The 22,496-nt window shown below is 40.5% G+C and overlaps 1 protein-coding gene across 5 annotated transcripts in view; it reads left to right on the forward strand.

Annotated features, from left to right (window-relative positions):
* Positions 1-22,496, forward strand: part of ARHGAP15 (Rho GTPase activating protein 15) — a 331,480-nt gene that overhangs the window by 299,547 nt on the left and 9,437 nt on the right. For all 5 annotated transcript variants that reach the window (XM_030018687.2, XM_041124393.1, XM_030018685.2 and 2 more), the window contains one exon: positions 7,743-7,848. In XM_030018687.2, coding sequence (XP_029874547.1) covers positions 7,743-7,848 — 106 coding nt within the window. The remainder of the gene's footprint in view (positions 1-7,742; positions 7,849-22,496) is intronic.

Here is a 22,496-nt window from a genome sequence, read left to right on the forward strand (position 1 = left end):
TAATGCCAGTTCATAGTATACATACAAACATCTGCTTCCATGCACAAAGGGATACAGAACGCTTGACAGGTCTGTGTTAGCAGGGTTCGCAATGCCAGTTCTTTATGCAAAAACCCTAATGCTTCCCGTCAAGCCATTAGAAGTGATACAATCAGCCCAGGCCCCATTAAGCCATCAGTGTCCACCTGTGATAAAGATGGCCATTTGTTTTCTTAAAGCCCACTTAATGTCTGCTTAACTCAATTTGTCAGGAAATGTAGAACAATTTCCTCACAGCCTGAAATTTGGTAGTGGTTCAAAGTCAAAAGGCCAGGTCTAGTCTTATTCAAATGATATAATGAACAGTCTTCAAATCTAAATCTCCCTTGGGGAGATGCTGTTTACTTTTTTTTTTAATGTTAGAAGGGGGAAAAAAAACCCCAAAGAATAAAATGTAAGCTTTTCTTTGATTACTAAAAATATTGAATCCTTTTAACCCCTTCATATGGGTCATCTGAGAAATGAACTTCCTTGCTTCCTTCTATTGCTGGAGGTTAATATACTAAAGGTTAGGCAAAGCAGAGCAAAAATACCAGAATGAATATGCAAAAAAAAAATGATTTCCAGCATAATTTAAAAGTCTCTTTTTAAGCATATAAATTCACGTCTTAACCACCTAAAACATATCTCCAGTTTTCACTCTTGCCGGGATCTCTCCCGGCAAGGGGCCCGATCCCACCTCTCGACCACAATGCCAAGGGCACCCGTCCGCAGTGAGCAAAGTCAGAGTGCATTTGAGACCTTCGGTGGGAATTTTGCCCGGGGAAAACAGACGACAGCTGAATAAATGTGACAGGATACGGCCCCGACTTTGCAATTGTTCTGGGACGGTTCCTATTCAGCATCCCAATTTTCACATAAGGTGAAATCTGAGAAATGCTTTGCCACCTCATCCCTGGGCATCCTTCCACCCTGACGCAGGTTTTCTCTGTCCCAAATGGCCGTCCATCCCCAGGTCCCCAGCCGACGTGGCAGTTTGGAGACCATGGGTGAGGACCAGAGGGGTGCCAGTGGAAGCCCATCCTTGGCACGGGCAGTAGGGGCAAGAGGACGCTGTGAGGGAGAGGGCAGAGGGGATTGCAGGAGCTGGCAGTGACATCTTGTCCTGCTTCCACCACTTCACGCAACAAAAATAAGTAGTGATGGGCCACCGCTGCGGTAGGGCAGAGCACTACTGCCAAGTCACCTCTTTGGCCAAAAAAGAGTGGGGAAAAAAACCCTCTCTATAGAATAAACAGGATTCCCGATTAGAAAAACATACATAATCACACCCCGATAGGTTCAAGAAATTAAATTAAATTAGAAATAGTGACCTTATGGATACTGTTTCTGTATCTGAAGACAATTTTTGAAAGTGCGAGCAGCTATTTGTGTTTCTCTGGAAAGGAGAGCAGGTCAAGCATCACAGCGTAGTCTCTCTGCTGGCTTTAACTGCTGTTGGGGAGGTGCGTTACGGCCTCGAGTTGTGCATTTGCAGAGAAAATATCACACCGTCCAGATGCTCAAGTCTGCTCTTTCTGTGCAGAAAACCCCGCGCAAGGCTGTAACAGCGTATGAAATACCAGGAAAGAGCTCAGCATATTTTTCCGACGCTTGGTAGAAGTTAGCGGTGAAGCACAATCATTTCAGTCGGGATCAGACTACCCATTAGCTATCAAAGTCCTAAGTCTAATTAACCCCCAAAATCGAGTGACAAAGATCATTCCTCTTTTATGCTGCCTAACTGGTTGTATGTACGCTGGGCATGCAGTACCTAACTCAGATGCTGCTTTGTTATAATTAGGGCAGCAAATTTTGTTTTCTGTTTGGTACTTGCTGTTACATATTGCATGTAATGTATGGCACTGTTAAGGGAAAAAAATTGGAGTCAAAGTGCCTGGAAAGTTAGGTCTGCTCTGTAGCACTGTGAGATTGTTGACATCTGCCGAGGTTGGAGAGCTCAGTAAGCAGGAAATGGGGTGTCACTCTGAGTGGTAGTTTACCATTATCCTGGCATCCTAATGAAGTGTCTGCAGTGCACAGAGCTTCTGGATGGCATCTTAACGCACGGCTAAGCAAAAGCACTTCTCTCCTTGTCACTGTCATCCATCTGCCTGCACCCTACTGTAGCCAATGGGATGGAACCATGCTACAATGTGCTATAAGCCATTTAGAGTTGCACATTGCATAATCAGTCCCATCAAATATGTAAAAAATGACTATTATTGGTTATTTCCCTCCAACTCCGGCACCTGGAGTTTGATACATTAAAGTTTAACTTTTCTAAGTGCTGTTTTTTCCCATTAATTCCACATATATTTTTGTTAAATGGGACAGAGTTGCGAACTCATTGTCTTGGGTCTTGCTAATGGATCGCAAAAGTTGTATGAATATTCATTGCAAACTCCACTTTATATCACATAGGATGAATTTATCAATTGCCCATATAGAGAGATTTCACGCGATTCTCATTTTCTTTTGCAACATCTATTTCTGAGGCACGAATAAAAAGTAAAATCAATTCAGATCACAAATTGGTTGTTTTCCTTATAGCAAACATTAGTTAGTTTGAATGCTTCTTATAGATTTTTTTTTAAAACAAGAAAATATTTTACAATGTATCTGCACGAGACGATTGCCATGGTGTACTGCAAGTGATTAAAATTGGGACTTTTACATTGCATACAGTAACATTAAAATATCCTGACATTAAAAGTGATATGAATAATTTATCTATATATGTATACATAAAAATCTGTGTATTTTAGCCAGCATGGCTTCCAGAATATGAAGACCAAATGAAAGCAGAGTTTTGGGCAGTTGACGTCTCTGGAAAAAAAAAAAAAAATCACGCCAACAGAGCACTCTCTTTTAAGCAAGTTTTCATTCCCTGATAACACCAAAGCTATCAAGGACTGGGGTTAAGCATTGTGTGACAGGGCAAGCTTCTAAAATGGGCAAGAGCAAGATGAATTGGCTAAGTCGGGTGTTTATTTATACAAACAAGAGGGCAGAACATAATTTAGTTGCATCAGGAATTTTTCACAGACATTAAAACTATAGCAAACATAACAGCGGGGATGCTTGCACAGCAGCACAGTGGGGAAGCTCACAGAGCGTCTGCCCACACTACGGCTGGCTGTAGCCAGCGCCATAAGTCTCACAATTTCATTAGCACTCGAAAATCCACCTAAACCACTCAGTTCCGATTAAAAAAAAAAGTAATAAATGAAATAAACAAACCAAAAAAGCCCCAGACAAGAGCTGTCTTTCTCTCGGCAGCTGAATCAGTCGCAAATTGTTGGAAAAACTCTTGGCAGACAGATTTTGCTGTAGCAACAGTGTGTGACGTTTTAACCACAGCAGAAATCTTATCCAAAAAAACAAAACAAGGTGAGAAGAGCCATGTAAGAAAATCAGAGAAAACCATGCCGAAAAAACAACAACAACAACAACAAAACATAGATTAGGTGGCAGATCGATAGTTTGATATTTTGTGCAGAATCATAAATCACTGGGTTTTTTCAGCAGTTCAGCTGTGAGGCTTGAGAGCATAAAAAGAAACCATAGCTCGTGATAAAATTAGGCATTAATGCGAGCCATAAATGCCATTTAACATTAAACATGCACAAGCCGCTGAAACGCCTGGTAAAGGGAAATGGGCGCTATAGTAAAACTACACAAAGTGAGGCGGACATGAATAATGCAGTAGGTCTGAGGAGGGTCACGGGTCAGACTCCAGTACCTTACAAAATAATGAATGCATGTCAGGTTAGAGACATACATCCCTTCCTAGCAAACGTGAGTTATTGGAGATAAACCCTGGACTTCCTGTTCTGAAACAAAGTGGCTTGTTGTAAACATTTATGTCCATTTAAAATTAATGATTAAAAGAAAGATTCGGTGGGATTTGCTTAAGTATTCTTTATGGACACGAGTGCTAAAGGTTACTTTCTTCATTCATTTTTACCCAGCCACTGTTAATGTTACAGACGCATCATGTTTTCTTCTGTGCTCAAATGTTGATCCATAGCTCATTTACAAAAGAGCTTATATAATATTAAGTGGGTTGGGTTTTTTTCAATGCATTCTTCATTTAAATATAAACAAGAGAGCATCTCCATAGTCTTGCTCCATCAAAGGGAGCCAGCCCTATTTTTAAAGACAGTAACCCAAATTCTAAATATATGTTCTATGAAAATATTACATGGAAAACCATCTGCGATTCACTTCAGAGTATCCTGATCTGCTGAAATTATCACCTACTTCTTCCATATTTTGCCCAAAAAATGCAAAAAGGATTAACCGTCCTCTCATTCTTTATTTGATATATGTGATTATGGCAACCCTTTTCCTTCAGAAATCTTCACAGGGAAAAGAGAGTCTAACTTTCCAAAATGGGAATCTTTTCCCCAGATTTTCACTAATTTTCACAATAAAAAGAGTATAATGAAAAATAATATTGTTTCATTTTATCAAAACCGGTCTGCTTCCTTTTCTAGACTTGGCTGGGGAATTTAACAGCTGTTCAGAGTGTTTTCCTTCCTTTGCACCCTGTACTGCTAGGCTTCATAATACAGCGCAAGAAGGCGGATACCTTCTCCACAGCTATTTATAAAAACCCTTGTTTAAGAGTTGCTTCCCTCTATCTGAGCACGGTAAAGAGAAAACCTCCAGAAAATTTAAATTAAAAAAAAATCTTTCTACTTAGAAATCTGAAAGGGAAAAATTTCTAGGAAAGTGGAACTCAAGACTTTACAGAAATAAAGCAAATACATAGGTATTGCAAATGAAACATAAGATCTTGCATCTGATCTGTTAAATATTCCATCAACAAGGTCAAGAGTAAAGACAAGCCCAGCCACAAAAACTGGAGCGAGAGTAAGCTTCAATAAAAAAAAAAAATGAACAGTTTATTCTCTTTAGCTTCTCAAGTGGAAAAACAAATTCTTTTATACTAGAGAAAAATCAAGCGTGTATATAGCATTTAAAAACCCACCAATATCAACCATTTTAATGAAAGAGTACCCAATATTTTCATGAAACTATAAAAGGGAGCGAGACTAAGTGTTATGGCAAAAAGCCTGGGCTCAGCAGCTTTGTGTGGGAAATGGTGAAATGTGACTGTGATTTATAATGAGAAAAGGTATCTACAACATACAATTTTCTACCTAGCTGCAAATAATAATTCATAGTGATGTCCCTTCCAGATAAAATACCTTTGCAATGTAGGACTCATGTGGTAAAATGATCATGATAAATGTCAGACCAGTGCAGGTAACGGCTTTACAAACCATTAAGATTAGCTGGCTTTTTTTTTGATGATAACAGTAACCATGCTGTGACTCTATGTGGTAATAATATCTCAGTACTGATAAATGCCAGAGCCAGGCAGAGGTGTTTATCATTCCCAGTTCAGAAATGCTGACTAAAGTTACCACATGTTGCCTGTTTTTTCTTCTTTTACAATAGACTAACAATTAACAAATAGACCGATTAGCAAAATAATTTTATGCAACGTTTCTACGGGCTTTGTGCTTTAGAGCCTACCTAAAGATCTCTTCTCCTGTCTATCGGCACTGATGACTTTGGCACAGTAAGCCCTAAAACAAAGCTTTCTACCCTTGCCACTCCCTCCCTCAATAAATAATCTCTTTTGTAAATTAATACTGCTCTTTTTAGTTTCTTTTACATATACACCTTATAAGGAAGCGCAACCTGTGTAATGTAGCTGTTTCTGTAGGGAAAGTAGTTACCAAGCTGGTATCTGTGCTAATCAACACAGAGCAGAGACACTTCCTTCAAGAGAGCACGATAAAGTTTTACTGTACGACATTTCCTTGCAAATATGCTGCAACGGACAAACGGCGAGCCTTTCCTTCCACTGGGTCTTTCCCTACCTCAGCGTTTCAGTTCCACTCAAGTCCGTTGAACTCTCAGGAGAAAACAAAATTAAAAAATGAACTAGTTGAGAAGCTTTATTTGAGAAGTTGCAGTACAGCCAGGGCAGCCCCAATCTAAATATAACTTATCTAGTAAGAGCATAGCATGTATGCATACCAAGCAGCACAAATAAAAAGCCCACAGAATTTGTACCCCCTTCCTACAAAAAATTTGCTTTTGCAAATTTCATATAATTTTCATTTGTAGCTTCAGTCTTATTTCCACTGGACAGATTGTCCATGGGACAAAAATAAACAGCACGAATGGCTTATGGCAGAAAACACCAAGGGATGAGCGGGTTGCAAGACTGGGGGAGTTTGTGCTGTTCACAATTTAAGGTTCTGTATAGGTCAAATCAGAACAAGAGTGAAATACACAGCAAGTGTATTCTTCATTTGTGTGTAACTTCATTATCACTACTGTCAATTGCATGGCTTCCTGCAGAATAAATCTATATGAAAGTTTGGGGGTTTTATACTGGAAAATAATACCTATGCATCGACTACTCTGAGCTCTTGTCTTTCATATCTATGTGAATGTTCAAATTATAAACAACATAGATATATACAACTATATCTGTGTGTATGAAGCATTGATCTCAACAGGAATTAGCAACACATACCAAGGAAGGAATATTATCCTAGTCATTTTAATTTTTAAATTCAGTTTGATCACAGGAAATTTTTTCTTGAAACTTTTTTTGGTAAAATCTTTGAATCAGGGCATTATTCACCATCCATGCTTATGCAGCACCTTCTGCAACTGGGATTCAATCCTGACTGAGATCTCTGGGTGCTAGGGTAATATGAATATTAAAAAGGGACATATATGAAGAATGATAGGTGATAATTAAATCATAGATGATAAGATCAGAAAAGTATTCTCAGGTTATCTAGGGCATGTAACATGCAAGATGTTTTCCCTGCGTCAGACCTACTGGCACCTTATCTAATCTGTTCCTAAACGAAAGCACAGTTGTACATGACTTTGCTTTAGTTGCAACATCTTATACAAATCGATGGAAATATCAGTCAAACCTTTCCCACAAAACTATAAATCAGGCTAAAAACAGGAAGGTATGTCTTAACAAAAAGGATAGCAATGTTCTTATCGCCTCAAAAGAGAGATTAAAGCCCTTAGTACTGCATTCTTTATTGCTAAACTTAAGTTTGAAATACAAATTTTTTCCTGCAGAAATTACAGTTATGAGATGCTACAGGTATTAGAAATTAGCTACAATGGAATAGTTTCTCAAAATAATCCATCACCAGAAAGCACAACTAAAAAGAACAGCAAATCTTTTCATGTTCCCAAACATGATGGGCTGTAATGTTAAGGACAGAGATTCATAAATATAGCTGATTTAATTATGATGAGGAAAAAAGGACAAGAAGGACTACCTGGTAAGTGCATCCATCACAGAAACTGCACCATTGGACAAACGTAATTCCAAAGTGGAATTCCATTTAAGATGTGGGTCCCTCACTGCTTGGAGGTATTTTAGCGTGGGATGATGGTCTAATACTCTAATAAAATAAATGAAATGCATAAGAATACAATTCTGTGAACCAGAAAATGCTTCCTTAAGATTAAGAGAGAATTTTTAATCCTTGTAAATTAGTCTTGCTCTCTATTAAGGTGACAGAAGGTATGGCATATTCTGTTTTTAACCGTATATTAATGATGGCTTTTCTTGTTAAGGTACCAGATACAGTAATGGGCAAAGTAATATCCTAATATGGTACTCAAGTGGTTATTTTCTCTTTTTTCCCCCCTCTTAGAAATCCAGGACAACGCCACTCGCATCAAATCCATAAGGAGCCTGGTAAATAAACTCCCTAGACCAAACTATGACACAATGAAAATCCTTTTTGAACATCTGAAAAAGTAAGTAGAACTGTGGTACTAACAGATCGATAATTTTAAAAGGAATCGGTGTGTGGTGTCCAAATCCTATTGGAAATGTCATCCAAAACATGAAAGACAATTACGTTCTTTGGGAAAACTAAGCATGATTTATGGTATCTATGTATATCCTATTCCTGCTCAAGAAATCAGTATGACTAAGCAAAAGCAGGAATTTTGCCTCTATTAGAAAACAGAACGGTTCTGTTTGCTTCAATGCAGTCAGACACATGAGGATTACTATGCTACAGGTATACTGAATTGGGCAAACGCAACACCTTCCAGTATTGCATTTGTCCAGTTTGGTTTGACTTTCTCCAACAAAAGACCTTTTGATCACCATATTTTCACCATCGAGATCCATGCCGTTCAAACTCCTTTATTGAGGCACGTAATGATAGAAATAACCTCACCCAAGAAAATACGTTACAAGCTCTTGTACCGCACGAGGAAGGTTGTGACAACACAGAACTAACAACTCGGAAACGCTGAGGAGAGATTTGGAAGTGCATCTTTGCTCTCCTAATGTTGCTGAGATACCACAGAGGCAGAAAAATGACGCTGTGAGGCTCCACCTTACCATTCCTCTGTGGTTTTGGCACTCATTGAGCTCCATTTGCAAGAGATGTCAGCCCACAAAGTCAACCCAGGATCTCATGTTCACCTTAGGATTTCTTCTCGTGTTTCATGGCATTAAAAGTAAAAATAGACCACACGCTCGCTCGGAAACCAACCTGCAGCTGTTTGACTTGCAGAATGACTAGGCAGAAGCGGCAGACCTCGAGATAGGGGCACATGAAGGGCAGGATCCTGTTCTCGGGACTAATCGGTGCCCTTTTGCGCAGTCACTTTTCAGCCAAACTACCCTTAAAATTGAAGGGACTAAGTTGGATCCAGGGCCCCATGCAGGCCCTGTGCACAGAAGAGCATTTCATCCCAGGAATGATATAATGACCCCAGTGAGCGAGTAATAAAAACTCCAAATAAAAGACTACTCTGAGCTTATAATGAATGATGCCTTTATACCGATCATTTCTGCTGCATTCTCCTGGCATATACATATAAGAGATGTAGATACTTTATCTTCTTTTGCAGCTTCCAGTTGAAACTGCAAAATGAAGTCCATACAGCCGTGGGAATGTCCCCATTTCATTAAGCATGGAAGGATTTTAAATAGTCCATAAAATGACTGAGTTTGGCCTTGCAGAAAAACAGTTTTCTATGTATTCATCTGATGTACCGTGGGTGCACACTCTCTCCTTCAGAGGGTTATCTAGAGAAGGACGATAATTTATTACTGTCAATGGAAGAATAATAAGGGAAATTATTTCCTGGGCAGAACCTGAGCGCAAGAAGTGGGTACACGCTGTCAGCACAGATATGCCATATACAAAATTTACTGCACTGCATGTGGCATTGATCCTAACCTGAAGAAAGTTTTGTTACCATGTCTTAGGGGAGAGATATCAGGTATACACAATAAGTCTTTGATCTCATAGTTAAATCACTTGATTGAGACTCGGGAGACGTGGGTTCAGTTCTTGGCTTTGACCGGATGTTCTGGGTGACCTTGGGTAAATCACTTAATCTCTCTGTGCCTTGGTTCCTTGTTTACAAAATGATGATAATGCTTCCTTTGTCTGCCTTGGCTTTTTAGAGCATAATCTGTTCGGGACAGCAATTGTTTCCTGCTGTGTATGTGTAGAATGACTGGCAAAACTAGACCAAGACCTGTGGTTTTTGGAGAAAAGGAAAAAAAAAAATCCCATACTAATATACAAACAGTAAAATACCACTACTTCCTAATGCTTATGTACACAATACTGGGCTTGACTACAACTCTATAGATGTAGTACTACCTAAATAAGCACAGGCTCTCACCTAGGTGTCACTGCAGAAAGCATGGTCAAGCTGATGCAATATAGTGGCACAGAGTGACGGAAGGCAGGAAGACGCGATATTGGGGATCTGAGCATTACAGGAGGAATCGTCTGAGTCTCTCTGAAGAAGGTCAGACTTCTCTGCCACAAAAACACATCCTCAGGGAAGGAAGGATAGGGCTAGCCTATAAGCTTGGCTCCATTGATATGGGAGCAGCAGTAGAATAGGTACTGAAAACACAAAAAAACAGATAAAAACCGGTATGTTCTCTTGAACTTGTCAATGCAAAACTCAGGGGCCAGTCTGAATGGCCTCATGGCTCCATAAATGAGAATAAAGAAGCATACATACACTTTTAGTAATGACATGTTTATACTATGGAAATATAAGCAATGTGTGTTTGTTTAAATCAACCTAGGAAACAAGACTACCTTGCAGTGGTTACAAAACGTAGAAATATATCACTCTTAGGGATAGTCTTCAGAAGAGGGGTGCCAATGTGCACAATGTGCCAACCTCGCCACTGACTTGCACCATCCTCTTCAGTCACAGGGTTTTCTCAGTGTAAATCACAGGAAGTTTGAAAGTTTCTGATCAGTTGAAAAAAATGAGTAAACTGGTTTGATTTGAGGCATATTACTGCAATTTCTGTATTTGCTGGTGGAGATGGCTGTTCTTGCCCAACGTTGAACCAGGCTTCAAGGGGTTTCTGATGGGGAGAAACTGAAGGACCCCAGTTATGCTGTTTCTGTGGCATTCCCTTCTTTCTCCTACCCCTTTCTTTTTTCGTTGTTAGACAAGAGAACAGGGCTATGCAGACCTGGGCTATGGGACAGTGTAAGCCTGTGCCTTCTGTACAGCACATGAGAGCGTATGTCTCACTGACACACAGGAGCTCAGCGCGAGAATCCAACCTTCGCCCAGAAGGCTACGCTTACCCTAAATCACTGACAGCAGCGAGGCTGCACTCTGGTTTCATTCTGCAGCGATCCAGTCTGCAGGAGTAGGTCCAGATCAAGCACATATAACGATGTGAAATGCACTTCAGAAGGGTCCTCCTTTAGAAACCCAGACAAAGCAGCTGATGAGAGAGTCTGCGAGAAAGGCCTGGCAGCAGGGATTAACACCAGTGCCATATATCTTTCTTAAACCAAGCCCTCTGAAGTTGCAAGAAGTCACAGCGCAGCGTATGAAGCCCACAGGAGGGGGATTAAAAGCAAAGCTTGGGGTTGCAGTACCTGTTCTTTTAAGTTTTTTGCATTTGATGGGAAAAAAACCAACCCACCAATGTCCCTCGTTCATCTTTGCATGAAATTTATTCTACTCGTAAGCAGAAGAGACAAAATGTGGGGCTGAACAGACATATCGCATAGCTCTTGTCAGTCTAACACCACAAGACATTGTTTTATTAGGAGTCATACTGAAAATAATTGAGCACAACTACTATTAGGTTATTCATAGTTCTTCCCAAACAATAGCAAATCAAACAAATATACTTTACACGTGAAAGAAACAACAAATCCCTGAGTAGGGATTTTCCCAAATAAAGGGCTACAGAAAACAAGCTGTTCTACTTGAACATGTTTAGAGAATATTTGCTTGCTATATATAGCCTATATAACGCTGTCCCATACCTGTGTGAAAACAGCGTCCCATTTCCCCAGGACTCCACTCTTTCCTGTTGCTTATCTACAAGTGAATTTTACTCCCAGAGTGAGCTAATCACAGGTACCAGTTAAAACTGATATAGCTTTCTGGTCCTATTTTGCAGGCATAGACAGGACATCAGGTGATGCAGAAAGCTTGTATTGTTCTCTGCACAAATGTGAACGGGGAGCAACCAAATCCTATCTCAGAAATCATTATCTGTACCCAGTAATTTAATCACAGAACTATAATTCAAGTAAGGCAGAAGGAGCATTTCGCTCTTTAAGAATCCCACATTATTTTATGATGGGTACCTTAACCTGCTTTCACAGCAGCAGCATCTTGAGGTAGCTATTACACACCCATTGGGAAACCGAGGCACAAGAAGTTTAAATGAATTAAAGACTCAGCATACGCCAGCAATACAATCTAAAAACCTGGAGGTTTTTTGTTTGTTTGTTTGCACAGAAGCTCCTCCAGCGACCGCAAAATACTCTTCCCTCCCTAATGCAAAATGCAGTAGGGGAGAGGAGCACCCTGGCCGGGTCTTCTGCACCAGGCTCTGAGCTGGCGAGGGCAGACGCAGCTCTGCTCCAGAAGCTGTCTGCCTGTATTATACAGCGCTGTGCCTGAGCTAATAAGCTGTGCTTATTAATGTTAAATTAATGAATCTCAGCCTGCTCTGCTTATTAGGTTGAGCTCCGTGCCACCACAAGGCAGCTCTGCGACTCCCAGACCCGAGCTGTCTCACATCTGACCAGGCTGGAGCACAGGGCAGCCAAGCTCGACTCTGCCTTTACCCATCCACGTAGACACCCCTGCGAAAGGATATATTACAGACAAACCCCCTCTCCTTGCTTCTTATTTTCCCGCACAAAGGCAGGATAATACGTGTTATTTACAAAAGTCTAAAATGGATGTGGAAATAATTAAACGGGAAGACGGGGGCCAGCCTGACGCTACCATCCCTCTCCCTTACGTGGAAAGCGCTGAACCCAGATGCCCAACTGTGGAAGATATTCTTCCAGCAGCAGCATCTGCCTCCTTGGCAGGCACTTCAGGCAAGTTGTCTGGGGAGCTCTGCAGTTGCCTCTTGGTTTATCACGTGGATCTGTTACTGTGGCCTATCTGGCTGCCTTGTCCAGGCAGAAGCCAGTTTCTTTTGAGTCACCTTTGAATCCAAGAAACTCCATTTATTTTGCTCCGTTTTTCCCACACTGTACATAGCACGGCAAGATATTTTCAAATGCCACCCAGGTTTTCTGCCCTTCCAGAGAGAGAATGATGATTTTCTTTCTGATTGCCTTCCCCCCTGCCCAAATTCTTCATTGTTTCTAGTAAATGTTTGCACCAATTTCACTGGAAATAAGCTCCTCATCAAGAGTGGAACTTTTTATCTCAGATGAACCCACTAATATTAATATGTTATCTAAGAAAAGTCATAGGTATTCATGCTTTAGTTGGTTTGAAAAATAACCTTCCCCCACGTTCATAGGTCTATGAACAGAGAAAAGCATTCAACCTTGACGAACGAAACACACAGCCCCCTCAAACCTCGCAGCCTGGCAGCTACGTTCTGAAGAGCATAGGCTTTTGCAAACTACATGTGACTAAACAGACTTATTTCTACCTATTAAAGATTAAAAAAAAAGAGAAAAAGAAAAAAGCCATGCATAGACAGAAGCCCACAGTAGCCCGCACACCAGGACACGATGACAATGTGATGACAAGTCCAGCAGCAGTACCCAGAATTCTGAGGGAAAATCAGAAAATAAAGTTAAAGTATGGCATCTAGTAATACTAAGCAGGGAATGTCTGCAAACTTTTTTTTTTTTTTTAAAGTTAGTGGAGGAAAGATGTAGCAAAAGTGATTTTCACTTACTAAGCTATGTGTCATATCAGCAGTTTCAGGCAGGCTTGCATATTAAATCTAGGCTCAGGAGAACCCTATTTTTACACAGGAGAAGAACAGATTACATTAAGAACTGTACAAGCTTTTTGTTAAGAAAAAGAAGAAGGTGGTAAAAGTTATTTAAAATAAAAACCAATCCCCAGAATGGAAGGAGTATACAACAAATTTCTATTTGGGAAACCTTAGAGAACCTATGGGAGACCTACAACCCAAAGCGTGGAATGGGCATTTAAATTTTGCTTCAGGAAAAATGCCCGGATTCAGGAATGTGCAGAAGCACAGAAGCCCTTAACTGAAGGCACAAGAAAGACTATTTGTTGAAATTATTTCCTGTATCAAGACTTTTCTTTATAATTAGGCAACTTGTGAGCAGCTCTTGCTCTTCAGCCAGGGGACAGCAGCAGGGAGAAAAGTTTAACCTTGCTCCTACAAGCTTTGGGAGCAGCTACTGGAAATGTGAGGAGGAGAAACATCCTCTTGCACCAGAAAAGCGAGTAGGTGACTGGCCAGGGACATAAAAGATTCGGGCATCCCTGACTAGCATTTTAAGATTTACATGAAATGAATTAATCACTTTCTAGCTTGAGAAGGGCAAATATATATCGAGACATGCTCTTGCACATGTGCTTTTCTCCGTTTCTGCTATAGAAGAGTTTTAGAAAGGAGCTGGAGCAATGCCAACACTTGTCCCATCTACCATAGCTTCCCAGGGCTCATTCTGGGGGAAGGAGAAGAGTTAAACCCATTTTCTCTCAGCTAAGTACACATCGGTCTACTAAACTCTCCCCTTGTAAATTAGCGGACACAAGAAAAATGTGCGCCAGGCACAAGTGTGCACAGGACAGGAGTAATAAAAGATTTTTGGATTAAAGGCAAAAAAAGAAATCCAGTCTTCCAGAAGCACCTTTATGCATTTTTATTTTATTGACTTTGAGGTGGGGGTGACCTGCTACCAAGGTTTTTGCAGTCACGCCTAGTCCTTCTTTTTGTGGAATAAGAGAGTTTGCAAAGTTCGCCTCTTCCCCGAAGAATACCTTACAGCTTAGTGTTTTTAACGAGAAGAATAACGAGTAATTAAAACCACATTTTTACCTGTGTTTCCATATACTTCCCATTTTCACAGCCGTATTTAAAAATATAAACCCTGATTTTCATAACAGTCAGGCAAATAATTACACTTGGTACATTTCAATGCTACCAAGCTTCAAAATGTACTGAGCTGGTGTATCAGCAAATAACAGAACGATAAAAATAATTAACATAGTTTTAATTTAAATATTTATGATATGGTTGACTCTGTGGCTGTACGGCACCATTGTGCTAGGTACAGGACACAAATACGGATAGATAGAGCCCCTGTTTCAAAGAGCTCCTATTGTTCCTCTCACATTACTCGATATCAAACGATCTCAAAATAGCTTTTCAAACATTAATTAAATCTCCTAACTTCCTTTTCAGGTCAGTAAGTTTTATTTTCCTACTAGTTGGGTAGATGGCGAAAGTGAGGAATGAAGAGGGTAAGGCACTTGCCCACGATGACACAGCGAACACTTCTCACTTCCACTCTCCGCTTGCTTCCCAATCCCCCACGCCGAGCCCCCCACGCCTTTGAAGGCTGGTCCATGTGCATCCTGGCGCTGTGGGCGTACGGGTACATATGGCCAGCACATCTCGGGGAAGGCCGGTTACTGCTAAGTACTCTCCGGTTAATCAAGACCATGTGAGAGTCCTGCTTCTGGTTTGCACTCGCAGAAGTTTTAGTAAAATATCACTGGCGGAGTTAATTTATGTGATTTTGTAACCTCTTAATATTGCTTGGGGTTAGCGTTCTTTTCAACTCGAGTGTTTTCTGGTGGTGAAAATTAAGAATGCTCAATTCATTACAAAAAGGCTTTTTTTCCCCCTTCTTTTTTTTTGTTTTGCTATTTTGGGAGATTGGGCCCTAACACATTAATGTCCAGGACCAGGTCATCAAAGGGGAAATTGCAATGCTTTTCGTTTTTCCGACTAAAGATATGGGATTTTTCTCAGAATAAGGCTGTAAAATAAATACTAGGCTTGAAGTTTCTTAAGATATTCATTGGAACTTAAAAAAAAAAAAAAAAAAAAGACGTTAATGCCAAAATGTCAGTGTTCCGTGCAAAATAATTAATATAATACAATAAGATCTATTCTACTATCGATTGAAAGGGAATTTATGCAGGTAATTCCTTAAGGCTAGCGGGAGTTTGGCATGTAAATCCCCCAGCACTTTGATGGGAAAACAGACCCTGATGATTTTCTATTTTTTTAATAAGCTATAAAATACAAGCTTTTCAGTGGCAAATATATAAAAAGAAAAAGCAAATACCTGAACAACTAGGGCAAGAGATGGCCCTGCTCTGTGAGACTCCTGAAATGACATTAGATCAAATCATTTTTCACACATTGCAAAAGATGCAACAATCATTTCAATCACCATGTTAAGACAATCAATACATTTTTTACTTCCAGAGAATGGTATTTTACATTCCAACATTTGCAGGTTATCACCTTCATACATCTATTTTGTGGTCAAGTGTATGATTAGTACTTCTGACAGGCTATCGGCCATTTTCTTATGAAGTTCTACAAAATCTTGTAAATAAAAACCAATCTGAAAAAAATGAAGAGCAAATCTGTGGACTGGAATGCACCCTACTTGTAATGGGAACAAAAAGCTGGCAATGAAATATAAACCTAAATCACAGCAGAATGACCTACTTTAAGGCATTTGCCAAAGAGACAGTGTTTTAGACAGCTCCTCTGAAGTAGCGTCTTTATGTCTATGCCATCTGCAGATTTATTATTGTGCTTTAGGAAAAAAAAAAAAAAAGGAAAAAAAAGGGAAAGGGAAAAAAAGGGAAAGAAAAAAAGGGAAAGAAAAACCTACAGTATGCCTGAACAAAATTCAACTTCATCTATAGGAAAGATTCCAGTACTGTGGGCACCACACCCACACCTACTGATGTGGTCCAAGTTTTTTCTTTAGAGGCACCTAATTAAGAAACCCTGACTCATTTACATGGATACGTTTGATCTAAATTACACTCCAAACCACACCAAATTAGGAGCATCTGTGAATGCGAAGTGTTTGTTCCCAGTGACTGGTAGAATAGGGCCAGTTCTGGACAGCACATGTTCAAGTGACGAAAAATATTTCAGATGTAACATACTTCTGAGACCCACTTTTCCACTAATAATTCATAATGAGTTAAACCAGTATCTCTGCTTGAACAATTATTTCAGGCTGTGAAAAAAAAGTCGGTTTACTTTTAAAAGGAAGGGGTGGAAAAAAGGGGGTGGGCAACCACCTAGTTTGGTTGTTGTTCCTGATAAAGGGCATTAACACAACCATTAGCTGCAATTTAAATCTGTGCAGTGCACACGTTATCAGATATACCTTACTCCTAAAGCCTGGACTAAAGGAAAGTAGTATCTATGAATGATTAGTTGTTGCTCACAGATAAGGCCTTCTGCCTTGACGTATGGTCTTCCGTCATTAACCCGCTGTGCCGGCTTTCCAAAGGAGTCCAAGCAAAGAGCAGGGTCTCGCCCCGATGAGGCGGTACCCTACACGCTGAAAAACATGAGAAATTCAAGACCACCAGATTTGAGAGCTATGCTTTCCTTTTCAGGCTGCATCGCTGCCGCAATCTGACTATGCCTGTTTGCATCCTAGAAAGCAACTCCGTACAAAAATGGGTCCTGTGGCAATTAGGGAACTTTTATCCCACTTTCCCATCTCCCAGAAAAAGGGAACGGGACGGGGGGGCTGCAGAAGTCACTGGTTGCTGCTTTGCTGCCTCACAGACTAAACTGACAAACTAAAAAAAAAAAAAAAAAAAAAAGCCTTTATCTCACTCTAATTTAAGCCATAGGAGCAGCCCGAGCACTGAGGAGTGCAAATCCAAATTCCACGCTGGGTTTGCAATTCCCAGTCCGTTCGCGCAATTTGGCACAACCTTCGGATTTGGCCCATAGTGTTTGGCAGCCACCTTTTATTCTTCCCATCTTTTATACTTTGTGAATAGTCTAAGTTACATAATACCAGTGACAATTTGTTTATGGCAAGCATTAGAGTCACTGTTTTATGATTACATTCAAACTTTAAGCCACATTTTGACATCTAAGGATCATCTTGCATGCTCGTATATTACATACAATGAAGGTTTGTGTTCCAGTAAGGGGGGTGGGGGGGAGGAGGAACTTTATAAATAACATGACTCCTTTTGTCTGAAGAGATTTTAATACATTTGTCTGATCTACTGTTTTTGCAGTAGCTAGAATATAATTTGAATATATTAATATTTTCAGCAACTGTGCTCAGGGAGCCCAGTTAATAACTTATGCATGGATATATAGATACACTTCAGACAGAGGTAATGTTTTTAGCCCTTATGTTGGTAATACTTAGAAACACACAATGAAAGAGCCTGTTCTTTCCTCCTCTTTGTTGTGGGCATGCATTGTGATGGTATGGAGCCAGTGTTCTTTCTGTTGTCTACACAGCCTGGATTCAATAAGCAGTTATATATGCATATTATGACAATGTGGTCAAGGAAACCAGATTTTTTTGCTATACCTTCATGTGCCTGTACAGTATAAAATCTGGTATTTATTTTTCTTGTCCTCATTCAATATGTTAACAAAATCATAATTTGATACAGGTTATGTTCACTTTATAATTAAAATTAGAGTTAGATGAAAATACAGCAAGATGTTGCTGAATGGAAAATATTTATCTTTTCGTACATTACGCATTATGGTGCAATGTAAAATCATAAATCTGTGGAGCAGCTAACTCCAGCCAAGCGTTCGACAACTTGCCTCCTCCCCTGGTCCACAAGATGCAACTGGTTACCTCCTCTAAGCCGCGGGTTTCTGCACCCATCTCAGCCCCGCCGTTAGACGGCATTGCCACATCCTCTCCCAGAGCTTTGCTGTGGTCTTCTGAAAGAAGACCTCTTGCCATGGAGATGAGCCAAGAAAAGGGAATTCCGAAAAGTTCTGTATTTTTTACAGATCCCACCAATCTGTCTCCTGTAGCTCTCCTAGCGCCTTCACGGACAAAGCGCAAACCTTTCGCACCATTTTCTCTGTGTCAGCACTAGACTCAGCCTCGCCAAACCACCCCAGGGTAGCACTTCATCTGCCTTGAAACTGTTCCCACCGCCCAGATCATCGCCATCCACATTACCAAGTCCAGGCCTTCACCAAACGCTATCAGCAATCTTGGACGTCCCAGTAGAGTATAGCATACAGGACAACCCTATAGCATATGGAAGCTTTCCAGTAAGTAAAGTTTACTGTGAACATCAGTTTGTCCCTATTCAAACTTTCAGTCCAGAGAGGGTTTTCAGTAGGGCTGCGGCAGTAGTAGTAGCAGGCAACTTAAGAGCACCTCCTAGGAGAACCCAGATATGCTTCCATATCTGGATGGCTGTCTCATCAAAAGTGTCATCAGAAGCAGGAGTTTTCCATTCCTTCAGAGCATCTACCCCGTGGAAGTCATTGCAGCTGCTATGGACTCAGTGTCGGCCCTGAGATTTCTGTCTCGGGGCAAATTTCAAATCTTGAATATGGTTTGAATCTCACCTGACCACTATGGTGAGGAACTGCTTAACCTTTTTGGGTTACATACTAACAGGTTCCCATTACTCTTCATATTAGATTACGTCTATACAGCTTCACGTTCAGAACCTACAATATTTGCTTCCTAAAGAGGCACTTTCTCAGCTTGTAAATCCATTTACAACCATTCACTTAAGGTTAGATATCTTCTGCCGCAGGGGAAGATCCATGCAGCACCTACAAAAAAGTGTCCTGAATTTAGTCTTATCTGAGCGCCAGACAGCGCAGTGTCAGTGGTCTTCTGGAGCTCAAGGCAATGAAAAAAAAAAATCACATGCAAGGCATTTAAGCTTCATCTCCAAGAACAGCATGCCTAGGCATAACGTCAACAAGCAAAGCCATACAGGGACAGACCCATTTGGCAGGCGGGCACTGTCAGAAATGCTTCTTTGCAACCCTATTAGGTGCATTGAGGCATTTTACTCGGTTAAGCTATGACTGAGATATTTGATGCCCTGGAAGCTGCTTACTGAATGAACTGTCCCAAGACTGATGAGTATGCCTTGATATCAACAGCAAGATTGTACCTGTTGTTCCTAAATCCTTCAACGTCTGTCAAACATGATTTCGGTTAGGAGGTCTAAGTGACTCGTGTACGTTTTCTCACCAGCTTTTCTAACTGTGGATTTTGATCGGGGTCAGACAAAAGCAGATATTGGCAGGCAGGTCTGGTCACTTGAAGCTTCAAAGATGAAAGAAACACAACTACTGAGAGAGGTAGGGCTGCCTGCATAGAGAATAAAGACTTTTGTAAAGTGTCTAAGGCAGTTAGACCACAGTCATCTGAGACCAGTACATGTGTGAATGGGCATTTGACTTAAAAAGGAACTAATGAGAAAATTCAAAGCTAGTTTGAAGCTGGGAAATATTGCAGAACTTGCAGTACTATAAAGGGTGCGTCTTAGAAAGACACAATATACGGAAAATCCTCCACTCCAGGCAGTTTGTGCATTTAGTGCAATGGACTATACACGTGCACAAAAAATAAGCATCACGCTAAGGTGAGTGGACAAGACAGACAAAGTGTAAGTAGAAAAGACAATGCTGACATAGTAAATTCATTGCTCAAGGGCAAGTAAAATGTAAATAAGTTTAAAGAAATCAAAGACTCATGGCACATACTCACTAGTGCATTTAAGAGATACATTCATCCTACTGATGTTCAATATCAGGGCTGAAACAATCGTGATGCTGGGAGGCATGTTAAAGCATCTTTCAAATCTGATACAAATGCAGTGCATATATATTGCAATAGTAGCTTGTGGAAAGCTCAGAACTGAACCTGAAAGAGTAAGAATCCTGGTTGAGGTCAGATCCCATATAAATTCATCTTTGTTGGGCAAACCGCTGCAAAAAGACTTTTATTTTAAACAAGATGGTGATAATATAGGTTAAAAAAAAATGGAGAATTCATATTGGGGATGATTAATAGGTCAGTATTAAAAAAGAATTCATGATTTAAAAAGACTTGAAACAAAACAATTTATGAAGTAATTACACATATAGGAGCTCACAGAAAGGGAAAACTTTGGTGAGAGTTTGTTCTCTGACTTTCGTGGAATTCTTTGCACAGTCTCTGATTTCAGCATCCAAAATTACTGGTTGTCTTACAAAACTGAATAATTTACTCGTGACGCTGGACAGAAGCAACGTGTTGTTAGCGAAACTAAGTTTTTTCACGAGAAGCTCTAGACTCACCAGCAAAGATGCATTTCTGAGCAGGTTGTCTACAGTTCAGCATCCCAGGTTGAAATTCCAGCCAATTGCCACTTTGGGGCTTTAAGTCAGAAAGTAAACCTGTCATATCCAGGGCTGAGTTATTTGCTGTCAACTGGATTACCGTAGCACAAAAGGGCTATAATTGAATGCTGCAAGAGGTTATAGATTGAACATAGTCAAAAGCAGTAATTCCACTTAGTAAAAGTAGATATCATCCAAAATGAGAAAAGTTAAGCTTATATGAGGTGAAATTCTGACTCCATTCCGGCTCCCAGTCACTGGGAGTTTTGTCAGTGACTTTAACAGTAATCAAAATTTCAGTCACTGTCGAGAGAGATGCTGCAAAGGGTGTGATGAAGTGAAAGTTAAAATAACTGTTAACCTGGGGCTTCCAAAATACATTTTCTGAGCACAGACTGCTGTCTAACTCAGTGTTTTCCTGACGTAGCAATGCAGACAACCCTTCTGGGGACCAAGGGGATAAAACTGTGCTAGTGGAGTACATCTAGGACGTGCAATAAGAATTACCCTGCTGTAACTGCTGAAGTTCCCATTGTTCATCATCCTGCGGGCCATGGTGGAACTGGACTACTTAAGCATAGCGGGGTATGGTTTGTAAGAAGCGATTTCAGAAAGCTGTGACATTGCTGAGTATCAGTGCCGGTGCTGACACCCTTCCACCTGAGCCGCTCTTTCGAAAGATGGGTAGAGATTACGGGAAGAAAGAGCATAGTAGCGGCTGGCAGACACGCTAAGTTTACTGGGAGGTGGAGGATTATATTATAATACCGAGTCTCATCATCTTTCTATTTTTCTTACCAGTAAATCTGAACCAAAAAATGCAATTTATGTGCACCTGTGAACAAGGCTCCGTAGGGCCTCCTGTGTACTTTCTGCATACCCTCTGCTTTGGGTGTGTTGTAGAAGGGTGGCTGGGTTCTTTCACTGACTTAAAAACCAGCTGGGTTACCAGCAGAACTGGTGGCTCTGCTTTTTTGCCACATAATTATTGTTTGTCCATCACTAAGCACGCCAAAGCCTCGGTGTGCCCATCAGAAAACAATGCTGTTAATAACATTAATCCACCTTTATTAAGAGCCTTTAGCATTATGGAGGAGTACCAAATATTATTAAGACAAAGACAAGAGGATAATAAGGAACTGTGTTTTTTCCCTTGCTGACCTAGTTTCTAACCTCACTTTAAAATCTTCCATTGATTTTAATTATGCTTAATCTAAAGCTAAGCTCACAAATCTAACAAACTTAAGGACTGCTTTTAAGTGAATTTTCTCGCCTGTCAGAGTTCCTCAAGCTTTCTACGCTACAGTTAGAAGTTTATTTCCAGCCCAGATACAAAGTTGAGACAGCTCTCTGCCCGTAGGAAACATCCAGCACCACTACTGTACGACGCGCGAGTTCAAACGCTACCTTGCTCGAATCGAGGCTGTGTACAGCATTCTTCACAGAACAATTGCAGTCCTTTTCTCATCAGCGATAGCCAGAGGCAGTAATAAGGGTGAAGGATATCTATCATGAAAAGTCCAGTGTCAATGTGTTCCCCCAATTTATTTACTGACCTTCAATGCAACAGCCATACTCCTGACCCTCATGAGATGAAGCCTAAGGGGAAATGGCACTGAGCACCAATTCCATATCCTGTTGTTCTGTGGTCTAAATTAAGTGCTAATTAATTACCACTGGCATCTTTGGCATTGCCTGTCAAATTGGATTTAGGATATCCTTTCGCTGTTTAAACAAATAGCCCTACATCTAAAGCTAAAATCCCAAGTGTTAGCGTTTTCTTTACTTTTAAATTTTT

This window comes from Aquila chrysaetos, chromosome 6, assembly GCF_900496995.4.
Source record: "Aquila chrysaetos chrysaetos chromosome 6, bAquChr1.4, whole genome shotgun sequence".
In the NCBI taxonomy this organism is placed as follows: Eukaryota; Metazoa; Chordata; class Aves; order Accipitriformes; family Accipitridae; genus Aquila; species Aquila chrysaetos.